The following is a 19,607-nucleotide window of genomic DNA, read 5'->3' as shown; positions in this document are numbered from 1 at the left end:
TGGGGATTGCCTAGACGACGGAAAAGCCTTTTGCTCCGGCCGCTTGTCACAGCTGCATGTGGTCCGCATCAAGCGTGTGTGTATGGCCGCCTTCGGGCTCTTCTTTTTTTTTGTGCAGAAAGTAAACACAGTTGCTCACTCATTTTGGACACGGACGTGGTCGAAAGGTGTCTGAACTTATTGGGCAGGCCAGGAAAATGAATTTCAATGGTAAAATTAATTTATCGTTTTTACAACCGCAGCACCGCGGAAAAGACCTGTTAAGGCCCCGAGTGTGTTTCGTGTTTTCCCGTGTTTTCACGACTGCACATAGTCGGAAAATGCAGATATACGGTACATGCGACCTTAACTCCACAACCCTATCGGTTTAAACTTTTCCACAAATTAATTCGTTTGGAAAGCTGTAGCCACGCGAACTTTCGCCTTTCCTGCCAGTGCACTTGTATACAAACTTCCGTTATACCCGTTCGCGGAAGTTGCCACCTGATCTCCCTCAAACCCTGCTTCACGTGCGCCATCGTCGGAGCAGCCTGTGCACGTGATTTCGCACCAGATCCACATGTCTACGGGTACAGACATATATCAAGAGCAAGCTTCTCGTGACTGCATGCCATCTGAAACCCCTGCCGGCTAGTCCTAACCAGCGCCGTTTCGTCCGGAGCCTGTGATCAAAGTTGTGATTTGGTGCAGAGTCAAAGAAATGGTTTGCGTGGCCGTATGGCACTTGGAAAACAGGGGAACCGCTTATAGTTCAGAAATTCGTGACTCCTACGACTTGCGTTATAAGTGGTCTGTACTGTAATGCATTATGGTACACAATGAATGCAAGAGCATTAGTGATGCATCGTGACTGCATTCGGTACCACCAGCGACCACCAAGCACTCACCGGCGGTGCAAAATGTGCAGGCCTCCATGTGGTCCAAGTATTGAGTTTCAATTGCCGAGCGCCATACATTTAGGTGCACGTCCAGTAAAAAAGCACAGGTGGTCAAAATTCAGCTGTAGCCCTGCACTATGTAGTCTGTCGTCGCCTCTGCATTGCTTATGGCATGCTACACTTCAGCCAAATGAAATCAAATCAAGTTAAACAAAACTCGCTGCATCAACTGCATTCAATATCGGGTCCCTAGATGAGAAGGCATGTTTCCTTGCGAAGTGATGCATTGTATTTTTTTCTTGTTGACCATAGATTGCATGCACTTATAGATCACCTGAAATGTCACCAGGTAGTCTTGTGATGGAGTCCTGGCAAATGCAGATTTAGTTATTGTGGCCTTAAAAAATATGACTTGCAGCGCATTAATTTTCTTAAGGAATAAGCATGCCCTAGGCAGTTCCTGGATGCACATATGGGCAGGCCGGGTGGTTCGCGAGAGCTAGATGCCTAAGGACCATTGATCTAGACGGATGTCACTTGCAGGTTCCTAGCCATTGTGAAGGAGCTGAAGGAGGCGCAGCGGAGGCATCACTGCTACGTCTGGCACAGGCACGACAAGGACTCGAGGTGAGCTCTTCGTTTTTTGTTTTTCTTTTCAAGAAACAAAGGACAGCAGATAACTGGCAACTGTCATGGCCAGCAGTACCAGATAAGCCATGCTGAGATGGCGAGACTGCTGATATTTTCCATCTATGTATTCTATAGGAAACGGTTTCTAAACACACAAACGAAAAGAAAAAATGGTTCTCTATTAGCATGATTCTGCCACTTTGGGCAAATTTACTCTGGTAGGCAGGCAGGCATTATTTGCCCAACAGTACGAATTGGCAAATTAGCAAAGTAGCATTGTAATTGGTAGTCACCTTAGGACACATGTCACAATAGCGGTATCGAGGCCTGTCATGCCTGGAAGTCACCCTTTAGGAGGAATTCAGAGGCTTGACACCAGTTTCAACATATTGCCGCATTATCTTCGTCGTGTCGAAATCCTCCATTGACACTCCTAACAAACCACAACTTACTTGACGTTCATGTCGACGATGTCCTTTTGGTGGCGTTACTAGATACTGGAGCCCAAGTGTCCATAATGAGTTGTAACCTCCATCGTCGACTGAGGAAGGTTCTCACACTTCCTACTACTCGAGCCGTACGCGTGGCCAATGGCAGCACTGTTGCCGTCACTGGAATGTGTGCTTCCCGTATAAGTATCGCCGATCGCCACGTTCCTGTTGTTTTTACATTGCTGACCAATTGTCCCCATTACCTAATCCTTGGACTAGACTTTGTTATGGCGCATTCAGCTTTGATCGACTGTTGTGCCGGTACCCTTCAAAACCTATCACGAAATACATTGCCGTTCAACTCAGTTTTGTACCACGGTGCCTAAGAGAAGTGCTTCTGAGGAAAACATTGAGCGACACGTAAATGCATAGCGCAGTGCTTTTGTCGCATCGCATCTGCGATGTTGCAACCGCAACACATTTTGCCCCGCCCACTTTTTGTCGACAGCAAATCCAGCGGGCGGGTGTGTCCCCAAGACCTGCTCGTCAGCCGGCACGCCCCGCTGGGCGCTGCGTCGGTGGCGCAGGGCGGCGTGCTGAGTCAGCTAGTGTTTGCCGCGGACCGGCGCTGCTACGGCTTCGCCGACCACCGCATCCACGCCATGGCCGAGACGACGGCGCACCGCGAGATGCGGCGCCGCAAGGTCCGCAACCCGCGCCACGCGCACCACCATCACCACCACCACCATCACCATCATCACCACCCCCACGGCAACGATGGGACAGCTCCCGGTGGCAGTTCGACAACGGCGCCCACCGCGGGTGTGACGCCAGCCTCTCCCGTTTCGCAGCACCAAGCGACACCCGGTACGAGTGGGGAGGCCCAGTCTAAGGTACGTTGAAGTAGCGGTAACCAGAATTCTTTCGGTGGTGGCAGTCGGCTTTTGAAAGCACACTAAAGAGAAGCAGCGAAACAGTTTAAGTGGATAATGTATTCTTCAAGAAGTCTATTTTCGTTGATTTCGTGGTAATAGGCTGATCGTTAGAAGGAAAAAAATGAGGGTCAAAATCACATGCTTAAGGGGAGATGAGGGTCTTGAAAACTTTTTTTTTATTTCTTAACATATCTTTCTGAAAATTGACATGCAGATATATCTTTGAATGCTGATCCCAAATATATATTCAGATTTTATATATCTCATCTAGAAATGAAGATATTGCAAAATAATTTATCACACATAGGTCTTTTCTTACGGGCCATTATGATAATTTCTTAATTAAAAAAACTAGTTTTAAAGAATAGCTGTCATTTCCAAGGGCCCACTGCACATCCTAAAGCTAAAGAAATTTTCAAAATGTCATCATATAGGTCGTGAATGGATAACAAAGTAGGAAGAAAAAAACAATGCAGGAGTAATTGGCTTACATCTGACTTAATTGCTAGTCTATTGGGTTTAATGAAAAATGGAAAGCTTTAGGATGTAGCTGAGGTTTTACTGAAAAAAATGATACCTAATTCAATAAAATCAGTTGATGCAAACATTATGAAAAGTTCTGTAAGGCAAAGGCATTTGATCGAAAAAGCAAAGCTGAGAAAATTGCATTCAAAGTTTTGCTTACTTTGCCACTTTTGTTTACCCATCACACGGAAAAATTTAATGCTTTAGCATGCAGCCCAGTCATTACTGAACACAATAACACCAAACTCAGAGAAATCTGTTCATGTAAAGATTGTGAAAACCTCTGTATTGCATTGGCACTTGACAAAAAAAAAAGCTCAGAAAGTCACTTGCTATTTTCTATGAATCTGCCACACATTCACAAAAGTCCTGGGCAGTAGTGCTGGGTTCTGTCAGGCTTGTACTTCTTGGCCATGCTCTTCTTCATCTTTTCAGCATTGGTGTGACTTTTATCAGACCTGCACAGCCTCTGTTTATCTTTTTCAAGGCTCCTACGAATGAGGCAGCTCCCAGGACTGTAACCAAGCTGTGCTGCAACAGCTCTGCTGGTTCTCTCACTGCTTTCTCTCACTGCACTTTGCGAGTTGGAGAGTAGCCATCCCACACTTGCTGCAGCTTGAGGACGCAAACAGCTTCTTTAGCACAGAGAGATCAACGATGATGTACTCTGTGCCGCGATCGTCGTCTTCACTTCCTGTGCCGACGTTCATTAGCTCGAACTTGCGGGAAGTCGCGGACTTCTTCGCCAATTAAGTTTTAATGTTGTCTGCGTATTTTTCGCGCCCCGCGCACTTGGCCTCCGTGAAAAACACCGTGTCGAAGCGTTGAGCACGCGAGCTCGGTTCAGCCGCGTCCGTCGGCACCGAAGCGGCGTGCGGAAACGCCGAAGTCGACGTTAGGCTTCGGTCAGCCGGCTCGGCCGCTTCCGACGACACGGAATCCGAAGCGACTTGCAGCGTCTCAAAAGTTAGAATTTTCGACGGGCTTAGTCCAGGCGCATCCACCGGCACTGAAGAGACTTGCGGTAACACCGAAGTTGACACCGATCGGCACTCTCCAGCTGCGTCCACCGGCGAAGCTAGCGTCGACGGGGTTTGTTCAGCCGCGTCCTCCGGCGAAGCTGTTATTGGCGAGCTCAGTCCAGACGCATCCACCAAGGGCACAGCAGCTTGCGGCATCACCGAAGCTGTAGTTCTCGACGATGTAGCGCTCGTCTTATTTTATGCGCGTCTCTTTTTGCTGACTGCTTTTCGCGTGTTTGCTTTCAAGCGCGCGTCTCGCGCCATCGTGACACGCGGAACAAAGACACCAGGCACGCAAAAGCAAGAAATTCGTGGTTAAAAGAAGCAACTCAATAGCCAAAATATCTACAAGAACGATAAAGAAAAAGGCAGAACGAAAAATACTAGGAAACAAAGAGGAGCGCGAAAAATGACGTGCGTGCAGGCGAAAGCAGACGACGTGAAGGAGACGAACAACGCGGCCGCGGGGCCGCGGCAGGCGTCACGGCCAATCAGAGGGCTGCGCTCGAGGAGGCGCCCGTTTCACCCAATCAGCGGCTGTCTCGCGACGATTTCCCGCTTGAGAACGGGTACCGATCGTTCCGCTGCACGAGGGTCTTCAGCGTACCGAAGGGCGCCAAAATGGAGAGCGGGAAACCAACTTTCAAACGAGACCAAGATGGCGCCGATCGGTTCGCGTCGCACGGAGCTACGGCAGCTTGAAAATGAGGGAAACCTTCGCGCTTCGCGTTCAATTTCGGCTCACCGACGTTTCTAAATTGCCGTTTTTTTTATACTTCGAGTAGGAATTGAGCCATAATATTTTGTAGAGGCATAGTTGGGACATTAAAGACTTCAAAAACGCAATTTTTGAAAATTGCCATTTTTGACCATTTTTCGCGATTTCAAGACCCGCGTCCCCCCTTAAAATTTTGCGCAGGTACCCCAGCACCAATCCGTCAGCATGACGTTTCGGTTTTCGAACTAGCTTTCTTTTTGTATTTGGGCCATATTGTGGCTGTGTAGAAACTCTTGAAACTTTCCATGTTTAGTCTTTGGCTCATTTAGAATACCATGTAGTGCATCTTCACCGATAAAAAATAAATAACTGGCCCCGAGCAAACACCGTCAAAATCTGTGACGTCAAGGCAAGCTGTTATGGAAACTTCAAATCAGCATCGCCAGCTGTCTTTTGTTTATGCTTCTCCTCTTACCAAGCCTTCTGTCGCGGTAAAAGTGGATTATTATTATTATTATTATTTTTGCTATTGAAGCACAATTCACTGATGCTTCTCTACTTATGTTTCTCTTTACGGTCATGTTAACCTCTTACTGCCAGAATTTTTTTGCCTGAAGGAAAAAAATTTTGAATTGCCCTCAGAGGCATGCAAGGTCAGAACGTCAGAGATTATTTTCACATCGTTTCCTGGCCAAGGGGGAACAAGAAGCGTAAGACTGCATCCTGCGCATGCTGGGGCCTTTATGTCTGCTTGCTTTTGCCCTGCATGTCCTTTGCCTTTGACTTGGAAGGTGAAAATAGGGAGTTTTAGTGTAGCATACTTATATGAAAAGGCCCTGCATACATTGTAACATAACAGGCTAGGTCCCAAGTGTGCAGGCATAGGACTTAATCAAGAGCTTTGCTTCTTACAAACATCTGCCAGATGCCACATGAAGCATTACAGGTTTTCTGCGTGGCTTGTTAGCATGTCTACATTCGCAGCGGTCAAGGAACCACTTTAACTTGAATTTGCACTTGTTACTTGCTCTTCATGGAGATCACATGAACTGTATGGTAAAATCATCTTTTGTTTTATCTCGTCTCATTTGTAGACAATGGGCAGTTGAACCTCTTTGTAATGTAGTCAGATCTGACACGAAAATACCTCAGTTGCATTCGATATGATTGTTTGTTGCATCCATATGATCACTACACATTGATATTGGCAGGAAACCTTTTGGATATTTACTTTGTTATACGAATATTTGACTGTATTAGCAATGATCTAACCCTGTTCCTTAAGGCAAGTTGTCCTTTTTGAGCTGCTTGGCCTAAACAAAGAAGTCACCATTGCTGTGAAACTGTTCAGATCTCTGTCTGCTAGGTGGCGCCACTGTATCTAGCATTGACCACTTGTCGGCAGCGCGAGATCCACTACTAAGCACCTTTTTGTGAACATAAGTGCTGCGGGTTTGTAGTGGTACTGCGTGCATCTGCATAACAAGCAACAAAACAGTTAAGATGACAGTAAAGCGGATTTGCCCTGGCCTTAATTTCAGAAGCCATCTCATCCCCCACCGGCAAGTCCTCCTCCACTGCCAGAGTTCCCGCACCGGCAACGACCGGTTCAGGTTCGGGAGTGCATCCCAACAGACTTGCCTCGGTTCCTGGTCTCCTGCGTGGCGCCACGGGTGAGCTTGCTTTTTTTACTTGGTTCTTTCTGCGTGTCTTGCTCACAGTACTGATCATGCCACCTGCCGGTGCCTTTGCACAGTACTATCGCAAATGAAAGGCATGCTTACTGTGGTAGCTGTAATAACTAGGACAGGCACACTAGCGCTTGTGTCTGTCCTTGTCATTCGTCCCTTGTCTCCTTCTGCACTGTCTCCTTCTCCTTCGTCACGATTGTCACGTGACGCTCCCTCCTAGTCTTCTCCCACCTTGCGTGCTTTTCGGAGCCATGTTTGGGACCATTGGTTGCGAACTGCTGGCTTACGTCGACTGGTGGCTGCGCAGGTGACGGCAGAGCCCTGGAACATAGAGTGCCTGTCAAACCGCGCCCTCTGGTGGTGGCGAGGGGTGCAAGCATGCGGCAGCCCCGACGCCCAGCGGTGGTGGCGGACCGGTTCGATAAGCCCCGAACCTCCGGCTCCGGGGTTCGAGCCTCGGGACCCACCGGAAGGGGGCATTGCGTCTGCCAGACCTTTCCATGGGTGGTCGCACATCTCCATACCAGGTGAGGCACAGGCAACCCTCTTACCTGCTCCTCCATAGAGGTGAAAGTGTCCTTGAATGGGCACTGTTTGAATGGGTGCCTGTGCTTGGTAGTTGGTACCTGTCAGGTTACTGTGCGCAATCTGTTGTTTTGTCAAAGGACCCCAGGTGGTCATCTTCAGAGCCCTCGAGTATGGTGTCTCTCATAGAGCCTCTGTTGCTTTGGGAAATAAACAGGGTTAACGAATGAATTAATCAAATAATCTTCATAGTTTGTGCTTATCGGTGTGGCTTGTTTAGCATTGAGCAATGCATCTGAAGAGGCAAGACTAACACGTCACTGTTAGTGTCTTTGTCTCCGTCTTCCTCTTAAGATTTGCTGGTCAGTGCTAAACAATAAATCTTGTTGCCGACTGCAACTCTTATGAAAGATGCTGAACGGCTTGCCAAGTTCCTAAAACAGCTTTGTTTTTTTTTATCACTCTCCTCATGTACCCATTCAACAGATAAATTTCAGGATCTTGTTTAGGAAACTCCCTTGTGTCATCACGAACGGTTAATTTAATGTTTGCTTTTAGTTTCTTTAAACTTTTAAAACCGAAATATGCAAAGCGATGATTGACTGACATGCACAGGTGACTTGAGCACGCACAATGATTCATTGTGACGTGCTGTATGTGTAACCCTGCCTCTCCTGCCAATCGCAGACAAGGAAACCCTGGTGACGGACTCGGGCAAGCTCCAGGTCCTGGACCAGCTTCTGCGGAAGTTGAAAGCCGGGGGTCATCGAGTCCTCATCTACTCGCAGATGACACGCATGATCGATCTCCTCGAAGTGAGTCTCTGTTGCTTCCTCCCTGCAACCTCTCTTAGCGCATCCTCAGGTTCTTGTGGCGGCACAATTGCTTTCCTTACTAACGACGACACAGAGAAGGCACACGAAAAATGAAGACAGGCTCTCTGGTGTCTTCTCTGTGGCGTCATTTGTTTGTGCTGTGGTAGAAAAACAAGTCTGTACCAACTGGCTTAATGTAACCAACTTTAAGTAGAATTGCCTATGTGCCCAGAAGCACAGGAAACAGGGCCATTGTAGACGCAATGCTGGGCCCACATTGGCCGTACGTCGGACATTGGGCAGATTAACAACGTAGCAGCAGGACTTTGGACGAGCTCTTGAAGTGAAATGTAAATCTTCGAATACGAATTGAATACGAATGCTTAGCATCGAATATCGATTTGAATATAGAATAATGGTATGCACATGCATTTGTTAGCAAGTTGTTTTATTTTAACGTGTTGGAACATTGCAGTTGCATTGTCATTGTTAAAAAAATTAAACTAGTAAGCCGTCGTACTGAACGATTCAGTAATTCCCGCTAGCTGTCTGTTCTTGCCAACCTGTGCCTTGTTGTACTGCATCAATTTCCCGTAAATTTAGAGGCGTTTGGCCCTTTCCAAGTCATCACACATCGCATTTGCTGTCGAGAATTAAGCTCAATAGTGGGGGTGGAACCTGCAGAAAAAGTGCACCCTCGATGTGCGCAAACCCGTGCCCTTTGCTACTGAGAGGCTTTGCTTTCCTGCATAGCTTAGACGTCAAGTGGCTAAGCATGTTCTACAGGCGAAATTTTGCCAGCAGCATGAAACTATTGCAAAATTCAGCACGAAATCAGGAACACTTTCTTAGATTAGATAGAAATGAACGCTAAATATCATGTTTGCCCCCATACAGCCAGCAATATATCTGGTTTGTTTCGAATATTCGTATCCAGCCGAATATTGGAATACCTGGTTTCTGAATCGAATACGAATATTAAAAATATAATATTCGATAATATTCGAAATTTCCCAATATTCGCACGACCTCTAGTTCTGACTCCTGCAGAACTAACTAGCCAAATGTTTGACGTTACAACGGGCAGCTTTAGGCTGAAGGGCGTCTTGCCAGGCCCCGTTGCAAGTTTCAGTCACCCATTGGAAGTTGTAAAACACCGTCTGGGAAGTGTTTTACTGAAATAATTTTTTCATTTGGTTCCTCGTTAGCGGAGATGGGAGAAATTTAAGTGCGGCATTGTCATGGTGCCAGGAGGCGAGCGTCCGAGGTGACCTTCCTTCCCTGCCTTTTTCTCCCTTACCGTAGCCAAGAGACTGTGTCATGTTTACGTGATGAACCCCACCTTCCTTTCTCTTCAAAACAAAGCTTTCCTTGCGAGCCGTCCCGGACTTTCCAGGCTGTTGTTATAGCAATGCTCATTATAGCAGTGCTGGGCAGCGCCGCTGACTTTAAGAGCACCGCTTTTTGTTCATTCTGGCTATTTTTTCTGTGCCCGCAATCAGATTATAGCGGTGCTCATGTTTAAACAAAGTTTGTTTCAATGACTGCTGACAGCATCGTACACGTAGTGTAATGCACCTAAATGAAATTCATGTGGAAGCAGGAGAAGCGAGATTGCACGGTACCATATCAAATGAAAAATAGTAAATAAAAGTATGCGGCAGACTTAAACAGTAAGATTGTATCTCATCTATTGATCTTTCCTTTCGTGTCGGTCCTCGTCGTCTTGCCCCGTCATGCAGGAGTATATGTGGCACCGCAAGCACACGTACATGCGGTTGGACGGCTCCTCCAAGATCTCCGACCGGAGGGACATGGTCGCTGACTTCCAGGCCAGGTATGACTCATTTCCTTCGACTCAGTTCCTCCGGCCTGTACTTGGGTCTTGGCATCATGCCATAGTGATTGGAATGAAGGCAACACTGAAGGCAAACACTGAACCAATCAACCAATCATTCAATCAGCCAGTCAATCAGCCAATCAGCCTCCTTTAAGTTCACAGTAGCCATACACGGAGCGGCATTTCTCCCTGCAGCTAAAAAGCTTTTTTGCTTGCTACAACCCTATTCGTGCCCGAATTTCACTGTTCTTGTTCTAGGTCATTCGGTATAACACGGGGCACTGCTAATTGCCTGGTTTGTCAATAAAAATGTACGTACTTGCCTTCATCTGGGCCTCCTGGGGTCTACATCGCAGCCCCCAGCGATTAATGGAAGCTAATCACGAAGGCCATGCTTTGCCATGTTGCCGAGGCCAGAAGGGACATAGCTGTCATGTTTTAAATGGCATCACTCACTCTGAGAAGCAGAGGCAGCAGATTTGCATTTCTTTTTTTTTTGAAAACCAGGCAAGTTACGATGCCCACTGTTATATTGAACGATCCGGCTCGTGAAGTGCGGTCTTGCTGCGAAGCTTGAGCAAGAACAGAGCAGCAGTGCAAGCATAATTCCTTCCCCCCCCCCCCCCTTTTTAATTATCATTATAAATGATTTGAAGGAAGAAAATTCAAGCCGCTGTACGTGGCTCCTGGCATCACATGGGAGTGATTGAAATCGAGGCCTCAAAGCAGCACTGGGTCAATCAATCTATTGATTGAGCTGTCAGTCCGCTGCACAGTGCTTAGAAGGTGATGCAAACATGACAGCATTGGCCAAATAAAAAATTTGGTTTGTCTAAATTGAAAGAACAATTTTGTGAGCTACCGAAAGGTAAGGCATCATTATTTAACGACTGGAAATTATTGAGCAGGAGTTGTTTGCTCCATGCGTTTGCCCAGAAACTGGTGCCTCTGTCCGAGTAACCGACGCTGCTCTCGTAGCAGATTCAATTGGGGAAAGTCACCATTTACATTAGTAAAATTAATAGATTCTGGTGTTTTAAATGCGAAAAGCCACAATCTGATTGTGTGGCACGGGATAGAGGGGGCACTCCTGTTTAATTCTGGTCACCTCGGCTTATTTTAACGTGCACCTAAATCTAACTGCACGAGCGATTTTCTCATTTCGACCTAATTGAAATGCAGTTGTCGCAGTTGGGATTGAACCCGTGACCTCGTTCTAGCATTGCAAATGCCGTACCCACTGGACAGTGGTGGCGCGGGTACCACTCACATCAGTCTTTCTCCCTGTAGACGCCTATGTTGTGTTGTTGTCCATTATGTACTCTAACAGAAACAAACAGTCAACAGCTTTGAATAGTGCATTCTCGAGTCAAATATGAACTGAACCGAACCGAGTTTTTGAACAACCATGTGATTGTTGTTCAAAATCTGAAACATTCACAAACACCTGCTTTCATGTTGAAAGGTGGACGCAGTCAACTTTATTGGTAGGGGTCGGCTACAACGCACCAGTTGTACATAAAGTTAGAAAAGAAAACAAAAAACACTTCTATTTGTTGTTTGCAAAACTCGGCGAAACTAAGTGGTCTGAAAAGGAGCGCACTCCTGTGGCCACTACGAGGTCACGTGCCAACAGTTCCCTTGCTTCGCTTCGACGTCTGCAGGTCGGACATCTTTGTGTTCCTCCTGAGCACGCGAGCTGGTGGTCTTGGAATCAACCTCACAGCTGCAGACACGGTGAGTTGGGAGCACAGTTAACACGGCCACACCTGCTGAGCTTATTCCAGCATTGGTTTTTACTCTTTCATTAGAGCAGTGTTGATGCAGGCAAAGCTGGAGGCTGTGCGACAAAGGATGGAGTGAAAAATGTGAAGCGTAACATTAAGAGACGGGATGAGAGCAGTGTGGATCAAGAGAGCAAATGGGGATAGCTGATATTCTAGCTGACATCAACAGAAAAAAAAAAATGGAGCTGGGCAGGCAATGTAATGCAAAGGGCAGATAACGGCGGACCGTTAGAGTCACAGAATAGATGCCAAAGGAAGAGAAGTGCAGTTGAGGATGGCAGAAAACGAGGTAGAGTGATGAAATTGGGAAATTTGCAAGCAGAACATGGAATTGGCTAGCTGGACATAGTTGGGTAAGGCCCCTGTCAAAACCTGCAGTGGGACGCGAAACGGGTGTTGGTGGTGATGAATTGGCCAAAAATTACCACTTCTGGTATTTTTCACATTTGGGCCACGGTGTGTAGTTTGACGCGAAACCACTAAATTCATGGCCGCATTTGGCTCCTACGTTCGTGATCACAGAAGGTGCACTTTGGTTATGGGCATGTATTCTTTGAAAGGAGAATGTTATTGAACGACAAGTGAGAGCTTGCAAGGTGATCATCCAGCCCCGTTGCCAACGAAGCTAAAGAACGGGCCCATGCAAAAGCACAAAATATGTGTGCTAGATAATGCGGCGTGCATTGAGCGTTACGTTTGCTCATACATAAACAGAAAATCGTGGGCCGTACAAACACCAGGGCAAATGACAAATAAGAAGCGGCGTATATATAGAATTACGCACACATAGAGAAATGCCTTGGAGGAATTTCGTGACGTGGCTCCTTCTGGTCACAGGTGATCTTCTACGACAGCGACTGGAACCCGACCGTGGACCAGCAGGCCATGGACCGTGCCCACCGTCTTGGTCAGACCAAGCAGGTGACTGTGTACCGGCTCCTCTGCAAGGGCTCCATCGAGGAGCGCATCCTTCAGAGGGCGCGGGAGAAGAGCGAGGTGAGCATTTCCCGCCGTCTGTCGGTAATGTGAACCGTTTCGTTCTGCACGGTGGCCTTATTGTGTTTGTTCTTTATTTGTTTATTTATTTATTTATTTTTTTTTGTTACGGAGAATTTGATTGCGCAGTGTTTATTCGCAAAACTCGCCGGCAGTGGCTTAGTGGCTGTGGTGTCGCGATGCTGAACTCGAGGTCCCAAGTACGATCCCGGTCGCGGCAGCCGGATTTCCACAAGTGCGAAATTAAAAAAAAAGAAACAAAAACAACCCGCTTTTGTACTTGTAAATTTAGGTGCACGCCAAAGAACCCCGGATAATCAGAGTTAATCCAAAAGTCCCCCACTGCGACATTCCTCATGATTAGGTGATGGTCATGAAAAAAAATCTACAATCTAGAAAACCTTAGAGCTAAATATATTTTATTTTTATTTTATTTTTGTTCACGAGAGAAAAGGGAGAGGAAGCTTAACGCTAGGAGAAAGCTTTAACTCTTGGTCAACTCCAAGTTTTTCTACTAAAGTATATATGAAATACCAAAGCGCTTCTGGTAGGCAACCACTCAAGTGCTTTGAATGGAATTTGTTGCATTGAAGAGGAATCTTTAGCTCGGGTGCTCCTATCGACATACATGTAAAAGGAGAATTCATTTTTCTCGGCAACCACTGCACCACATTTGACGAGGTTTGTTGCATTTTAAAGAAAAACTTAAAATCTAGTGACTGCTCGTTTCGAATATTTTATTTAGGTCGTCAATTTTTTATTAACCCTTTCGCTGTCGGACCTTTCTGGCCGTGACGCACCCCCAGTGTCGGCTTGGTTTCAGGGAACAAGCATAATAGGGAATGAACATAGCAATTTATTTTTGATTATGATTGGTATATAAATAACATAGTCAATGCAACATGCACATTTCAATGTTCTGCAGCTGTTATTAGTAAACATCATCATCATCAGCCTGACTATAACATCCGCTCAACATCCGAATCTGACGATGCGGAACTCATCTCTTCGTCGCGTTAGACGCTGTTCGAGTCCAAATCCGAGCTCGGCTCGTATTCCGAATCGTAAGAGCCACCGCTCCGATGAACAGACGAAGGTATCGCGCCGCTCAGCTATCCGAAAGTAACCGCGCGCAGGGAGGATGCGCTTTCAGTCGCCCACGCAACGGAGATAAATGGGACGTTGTGTGATCAAGAAGAGGGAGATGGAAAAAGGCTAAAATAAAGTTCGAAGGGCTTTACGTTTACTGCTGCAAGTCGGAAGCGAGGGTGCGGCGAGAGAGCGAAAGCAGCAATCGAGTCACCCTTTTCGGAGAGGCAACTGCAACGCGTGCGCCTGAACTTGACGCGTCGTAGCAGACGCACCAACAGAAGAAAAATAAAAACATTCAAACCGGCGGAGATGGCAGAACAACCCTTGAACCCATAACCACACGCGCGCGACGCATGATCCAGCGAACGCGGAGCCACCGCGCCACTCAGCAAAAAGAGAGGCGGCGTGCAGTCGCACCGTACTCTTCAATACATGTACTAACACAGGTCGGGGCGAAAATACGAACTTGTAGGAAGAGTCAGCAGATGGCGTGGCCAAGTCCGGGAGCGCCAGCTTTGCGCTCAGGCGCGAAATTTTGAACGCGTGATAGAGAACGTACCGGTACGTCAGTGACACTGTGGGGGGGGAAGCGCGGTGACGTACCGGTACGTCCGTGACAGCGAAAGGGTTAAAAACTAGAAGAATAGAAAATTTTAAAAGAAACTACACTATCAAGTTTAAAACCCTGTAACTCATTAACGAAATATGATAATACAACTCTGTGAAATGCATATTATAGCACATACAAAGCGGACAAAATTGATATGTTACACATGAATCTAAAAAAATTTAATAACATGGAAATACAGCTTTTGCAGAATCCTTGTAACCAATGTAAAAAATTCACATAAGATGTAAAATGACATATCGAATTTGTCCGCTTTCAATGATCTAATGGATGCCGTTCACAGAACTGCGATATCTATTCTTGATGCAGAGTTTTCAATTATAATACTTCGTGCTTCTGTATTTTTCAAACTTCCAAATTTTTGAACAATCTTGTAACAAAATTCAGGCCCTAAATCAAAAATCTGCTTCCAACTGTCACTAGAATTGAACTGTGTCTCTCAAATGCAACGAACTTCATTAAAATTGGTCCAGAGGTTATCTCATAAAAACGTATTTGCATTTTACATGTATTTGAATAGGCTGCGTCGGAGTTGGGCCTGAGCTAAAGCTTCCTCTTGAGAGAGTGAGCTAAATTCTACAAACTTAGCAGACTAAATTTTGATTTAGGGCCTTCAATTATTTTACAAGAGTTGTTAAAAATTGGCAAGTTATAAAAGTATATATGTGCGTAAAGTTTCCAAACTTCTGAGTCTTCACCATGGACAGATGCTCCAGTTTCACAAACTGCATCTCTTAGAGCATTGTAAGATTTGGAGTCGGGCTTGTAGGACGATCGGAGGAACTCGGGGCGACAGGACTAGGTGAACAGGGTTTATTTACAGTATTTACATTTGAACATGGGATACATTTACACAGTCTAGCGTGACTCCCAAATGGAGCCCGCAAGACGAGCATGCAGCACACAGCTTACGAGCACACAGCTCACGAGCACATTGACGAGCATAGAGCACGACGACGAGCACGAGCACCCTAGCAGCCGACAAACAGCCGTTTTTAAACACTTCGTGTTCTCTAGATCCCTAGGTGAGGCAAAACGTTCGACGTCATCGTAAACAAGCCGCCTCTCTGCGGGACGGTTTACACACACACGTACGCACTTTCACTGCACTCGGAGCTGACCTTCGCAATGCAGCCATCGTGTCGTCCATTGTCCTGCGTCCCCGTAGCCAGGTGGTCACGCCCGACCCCGGCGGGCGCCTCTAAATTCCAGAGCGGACCTCGCACAGTGGCCTCCGCCGCTGCCCATTATCTGGCGTCTTCAAAAGCCTGTAAAAAGGCACCGCAAGGCATCCCCTTCCAGGAAATCCCCCGGCTTCAGTCGAACCCTGAAGGCGTTGGCGATTTTACTAACAATAGGTGATCGTGTTTAGTCATGCGGTGCCGAGGGGTTGTCGATGCGGCACCTCGCGGCCCCTACGGAACGAGTCACCACAGCAGGTTATCTTCGGGGAAGCTCGCCACGCTCGCAGCTGCAGCTGGCTGCGAAAACTTGCATGTTGCCACCTTGGCAGGCCATTCCTAACAGCATCTAAAGCGGATTACAGTTACTGAAATTATTACAATGCTTACGAGGCTTTTGCAAAAGTCTTATTCACAAATCAGTGTTGTGCTGCACAGCACTGTATAGTGCATCAATTTTGTTCGCTTTAAATTCATCATTAGGCGAACTTTGGAGAGTTGTGAACTTGTTATTTTTTAACAACTTTTTTTTTGTTTAAGTTGATCACCTATAATAAAGAATCTTCTCCCTTCAGTTGGGGTAGACTAGCTTTTTTTCTTAAATGTGACAAACCCCTATCAAATTTAGTGCAGTTGTTGCTGAGCAAAACGATTTCTTGCATTTGCATGCATTTAGATGACGATCTCGTTGGGTAAAGCTTTCAAGCTGGCTACATAGCTGTTGCATGGTGTGCTTGTGTCACGATTATGCATGGCAGTCTTTGTGATCAGATTTTTTCCGGCACCTCTGCTTCAGCTTCAATTTATGCTGACGGCACATAAGTATCTGCAGGACGGGTTTCCGCGTGCCAAGCGAAAGTTGCGGGAGTACAGGGAACCTTGTGACACTTGCGTTTCGGGTCAAGAACCACTTTGTTCGAACTCGCGGAAGCCGTCCACACATTTCGCTTCTTTTTTTCTCCGCAGATCCAGCGCATGGTGATCAGTGGCGGCAACTTCAAGCCCGACACGCTCAAGCCCAAGGAGGTAGTGTCGCTGCTTCTGGATGACGCCGAGCTGGAGCGGAAGTGTGAGTACGAGTGCAAGTGCTAGCTCAGACGAGGCATTTGGTCAATAAAGTTAGTGTTGGAACTGGTGTTTGCACTGGGAACAAGCGACCAAAAAGACAGAATGCCATTGTGCAACCGCGCGGCATGCATCTCTTAAAAGGCCAACTGCAACAAAATTTTAGCTCATCTGAAAGACAAAATGGGGGAGAAAGAAAGAAAAAAAGAAAACGTAATTTCAGAAAGTACAGGTATAGACAAGCCTTCCTGCAAAATGTTATGCCTGAAGTACAAGTAGAAGCCTAGCAAAAATGAACATTTCTTGACACCAATATTCAAAAAAAAAAAATGCACTTCACTGTCGTTGTTTGCTGAAATCGGTACAGAACCCAGAATGTTGAGAATTAGCACAGCACCCGGGTATGACTTCAGATACCTGCCATAGCCTGCGGGGCACTGTAGATCTCGTGACGCCATGGTCGCGAAATCTCTGTCCCGTCCGCCAACCTCCACATGCGTGCATCAGTTGCTTAGGTGCTCTGGCTACCAAAGCTGGTGAATTGCCGTGGCTGGGTGGTGTTGTTGGTTTAAAAAGCTATTCATAGTTGGGTCGCTACAGCCCAGATACGCTTGACGAATTTTGAATTGTCAATACAGTCGCCGACCGATTTTCCGGACTCCAAAAATTCGGACATGCCCGATTATTCGGTCAGCTTCGCGGCACCGCCGTTCTCCCCATAGACCATAATGTATAACAACTGCCGAAAGTTTGGACACCTTGCAGCCTCTCGTCTGATTTTTCGGACACTCCTTGAGTCAACTCGAGATTTGTCGCCTTCCGATGTGCTCCCTACTGACGCGGAAAAAGTTCTGCTGAGACCTGCGCAGTGGTTGCATTGCGATTCCGGACACCGTCTCATTTGACAGTTTCACAGGTGCTGACACTGCTGTACTGACATGCGCAGAACTCGACGACGGCGAGATCATTCGTCAGGTTTCTGCTGCACCCATTCTCTATGCTGCACCGCCGGACGATGACTCCGAGTCGGAAGATGACGCACCATGTGCTACGCTGCTGTCGCATGCGGAATGTGCACAAGCAGTGACTGTGCTTTCAGCCGCCTATAGTGACCGTTCGACCCTCTCCGAGATTCAGGCTTATCTGATTGCGCGTAAACGGAACAGCGTGCAACGGCGCATTCACGATTTCTTCAAGCCTACTGCAGAGCCCGAATAAGTGCGGGGAAATAAAGGATTTCATTTTTTTTCTTAATCTGCTTTTTCGGACACCTGTTTATTCGGACATTTCCGCAGTCCCCGTGTGGTCCGAATAAACGGTCGGCGACTGTACGTGGCATTTGGCGCGCACTTCAAATTGTCTTATTTTTTTATTTTTTAGTTGATACAGTTGAACCCATTTATAAAGAACTCAATAGTTCCGTGAAAAGTGGTCGTCATATCTGTAGTTTGTTATATACAGGCTCACCCTTGTTATATACAGGCTCACGTTTGTTATATACAGGCTCAATCCGCGCGCAGCGGTCGCTCGCCCATCTCGAAGGCCATATTATCATCGCGGTTGTAGTAAAGTTAGGCATGTGCTGCCGTGCGCCAAATTTGGTTGCGCTTCCGTGTTCCAGTGCGTCGCCTGTGCTCTCTTTTTACCGTGACTGGGTTCGAAGTGTTCGTTGTAACAGTACAACGATTTAGACAACATTCGTTATGTCCGGAAGCAGTTTCAACGGGCAGGGTCGGAAAATCGTAAATGCACTGAAGTGTGGTCATCCTAACCGGTAGATCGTTACATATGGGATCGTTGTAAGTGGGTTCGACTGTGTTTGTAGAGTGTTTGCACTTGCTTGCCACTTGTTTTGGCCCCTATGTGCCTCAAAGCAGTGCAGTGGGCGCGTTTTCCACATGCCGTTCTGCCGAATCCCAGCAAACAATATCCATCGTGGCAGCGAAAAGTGTGCAGTTGAAAGAGCAGGGGGAAAAGGCGACAACAGGCAAAAAATATTAAGCTGTGAGTGACAGTTGTGTTTCTGAACTGAAAGGTGTAGCTTTATGTTGGAAATAAAACACTTATTTACATTTTTGTGGCATTAGTTACTGTAGAGTATTATATAACAAGCACAACAACAGAACTTTGCGTAGCACGCATACAAAGCAAAAGTAACCGGCACAGGGGGCTTTGCGTCATGTATCATATTTGGTAGCCAATGGTTGTTAACAGGGTGTTTAATAAGGAAATTAGACAATTACCAGCTCTGCAGCTTTGCCAAAATGGCTTTGATAATGTGTAATGCTCATTTATAACCAGTTTAGCCAAAGTGAAAGCTTGTTTCACCCACAGTAGGAGCTTAATGGATACTTTTCTGCTGCTGAACACATGGTTGCGGTTACGATTCCCGACTGCAGCGGCCGCATTCTAATAGGGAGTGGAACGAAAAAAACACTGACGTGCTTAACTGTAGGTGCCAGTTGAAAAAGCCCAGGTGGTTCACAATTAATCCGAATCCCTCCACTATGCTGTTAATCACTCCTGACAATCAAACTTCTTTGCTGTTGGCATTTCAACTGGGTTCCACATACGCACAGGAGAATTCGTTTAGTTTCCAACACAAGTTGTTCAGCAGTAAGTTCAACTGTTCAGTTGAATTCACTTGTTCACCTCCTCCTTACCACTTACCAATGATTTTTTCTTATTGTGTCTTCGCACAGTCCGACAGCGTCAGGAGGAACGGAAGCAGCTTGAGGACAACGTCGAGAAGCCCAAGGAGCGCAAGAGGCGAAGCGACAAGGGAGAGAAGGTCAGTCCGTCTTCTCTTATAATTATTATTATGTAATAAAACTAAGGAGCGACCTAA

At 46.6% G+C, this 19,607-nt stretch overlaps 1 protein-coding gene across 2 annotated transcripts in view; it reads left to right on the top strand.

Moving 5' to 3' along the window:
* The window catches only part of Ino80 (chromatin-remodeling ATPase INO80), an 87,948-nt gene that overhangs the window by 35,106 nt on the left and 33,235 nt on the right, over window positions 1-19,607 (top strand). For both annotated transcript variants that reach the window (XM_050191748.2, XM_050191746.3), the window contains exons 21-30: window positions 1,422-1,505; window positions 2,448-2,832; window positions 6,681-6,812; window positions 7,138-7,357; window positions 8,043-8,170; window positions 9,913-10,007; window positions 11,675-11,747; window positions 12,635-12,793; window positions 16,661-16,763; window positions 19,462-19,550. In XM_050191748.2, the coding sequence (XP_050047705.1) occupies window positions 1,422-1,505; window positions 2,448-2,832; window positions 6,681-6,812; window positions 7,138-7,357; window positions 8,043-8,170; window positions 9,913-10,007; window positions 11,675-11,747; window positions 12,635-12,793; window positions 16,661-16,763; window positions 19,462-19,550 (1,468 nt within the window). The remainder of the gene's footprint in view (window positions 1-1,421; window positions 1,506-2,447; window positions 2,833-6,680; window positions 6,813-7,137; window positions 7,358-8,042; window positions 8,171-9,912; window positions 10,008-11,674; window positions 11,748-12,634; window positions 12,794-16,660; window positions 16,764-19,461; window positions 19,551-19,607) is intronic.

The sequence above is a fragment of the Dermacentor andersoni genome, chromosome 10 (genome assembly GCF_023375885.2).
Source record: "Dermacentor andersoni chromosome 10, qqDerAnde1_hic_scaffold, whole genome shotgun sequence".
In the NCBI taxonomy this organism is placed as follows: Eukaryota; Metazoa; Arthropoda; class Arachnida; order Ixodida; family Ixodidae; genus Dermacentor; species Dermacentor andersoni.
This window is presented reverse-complemented; position numbering and strand designations above follow the sequence as displayed.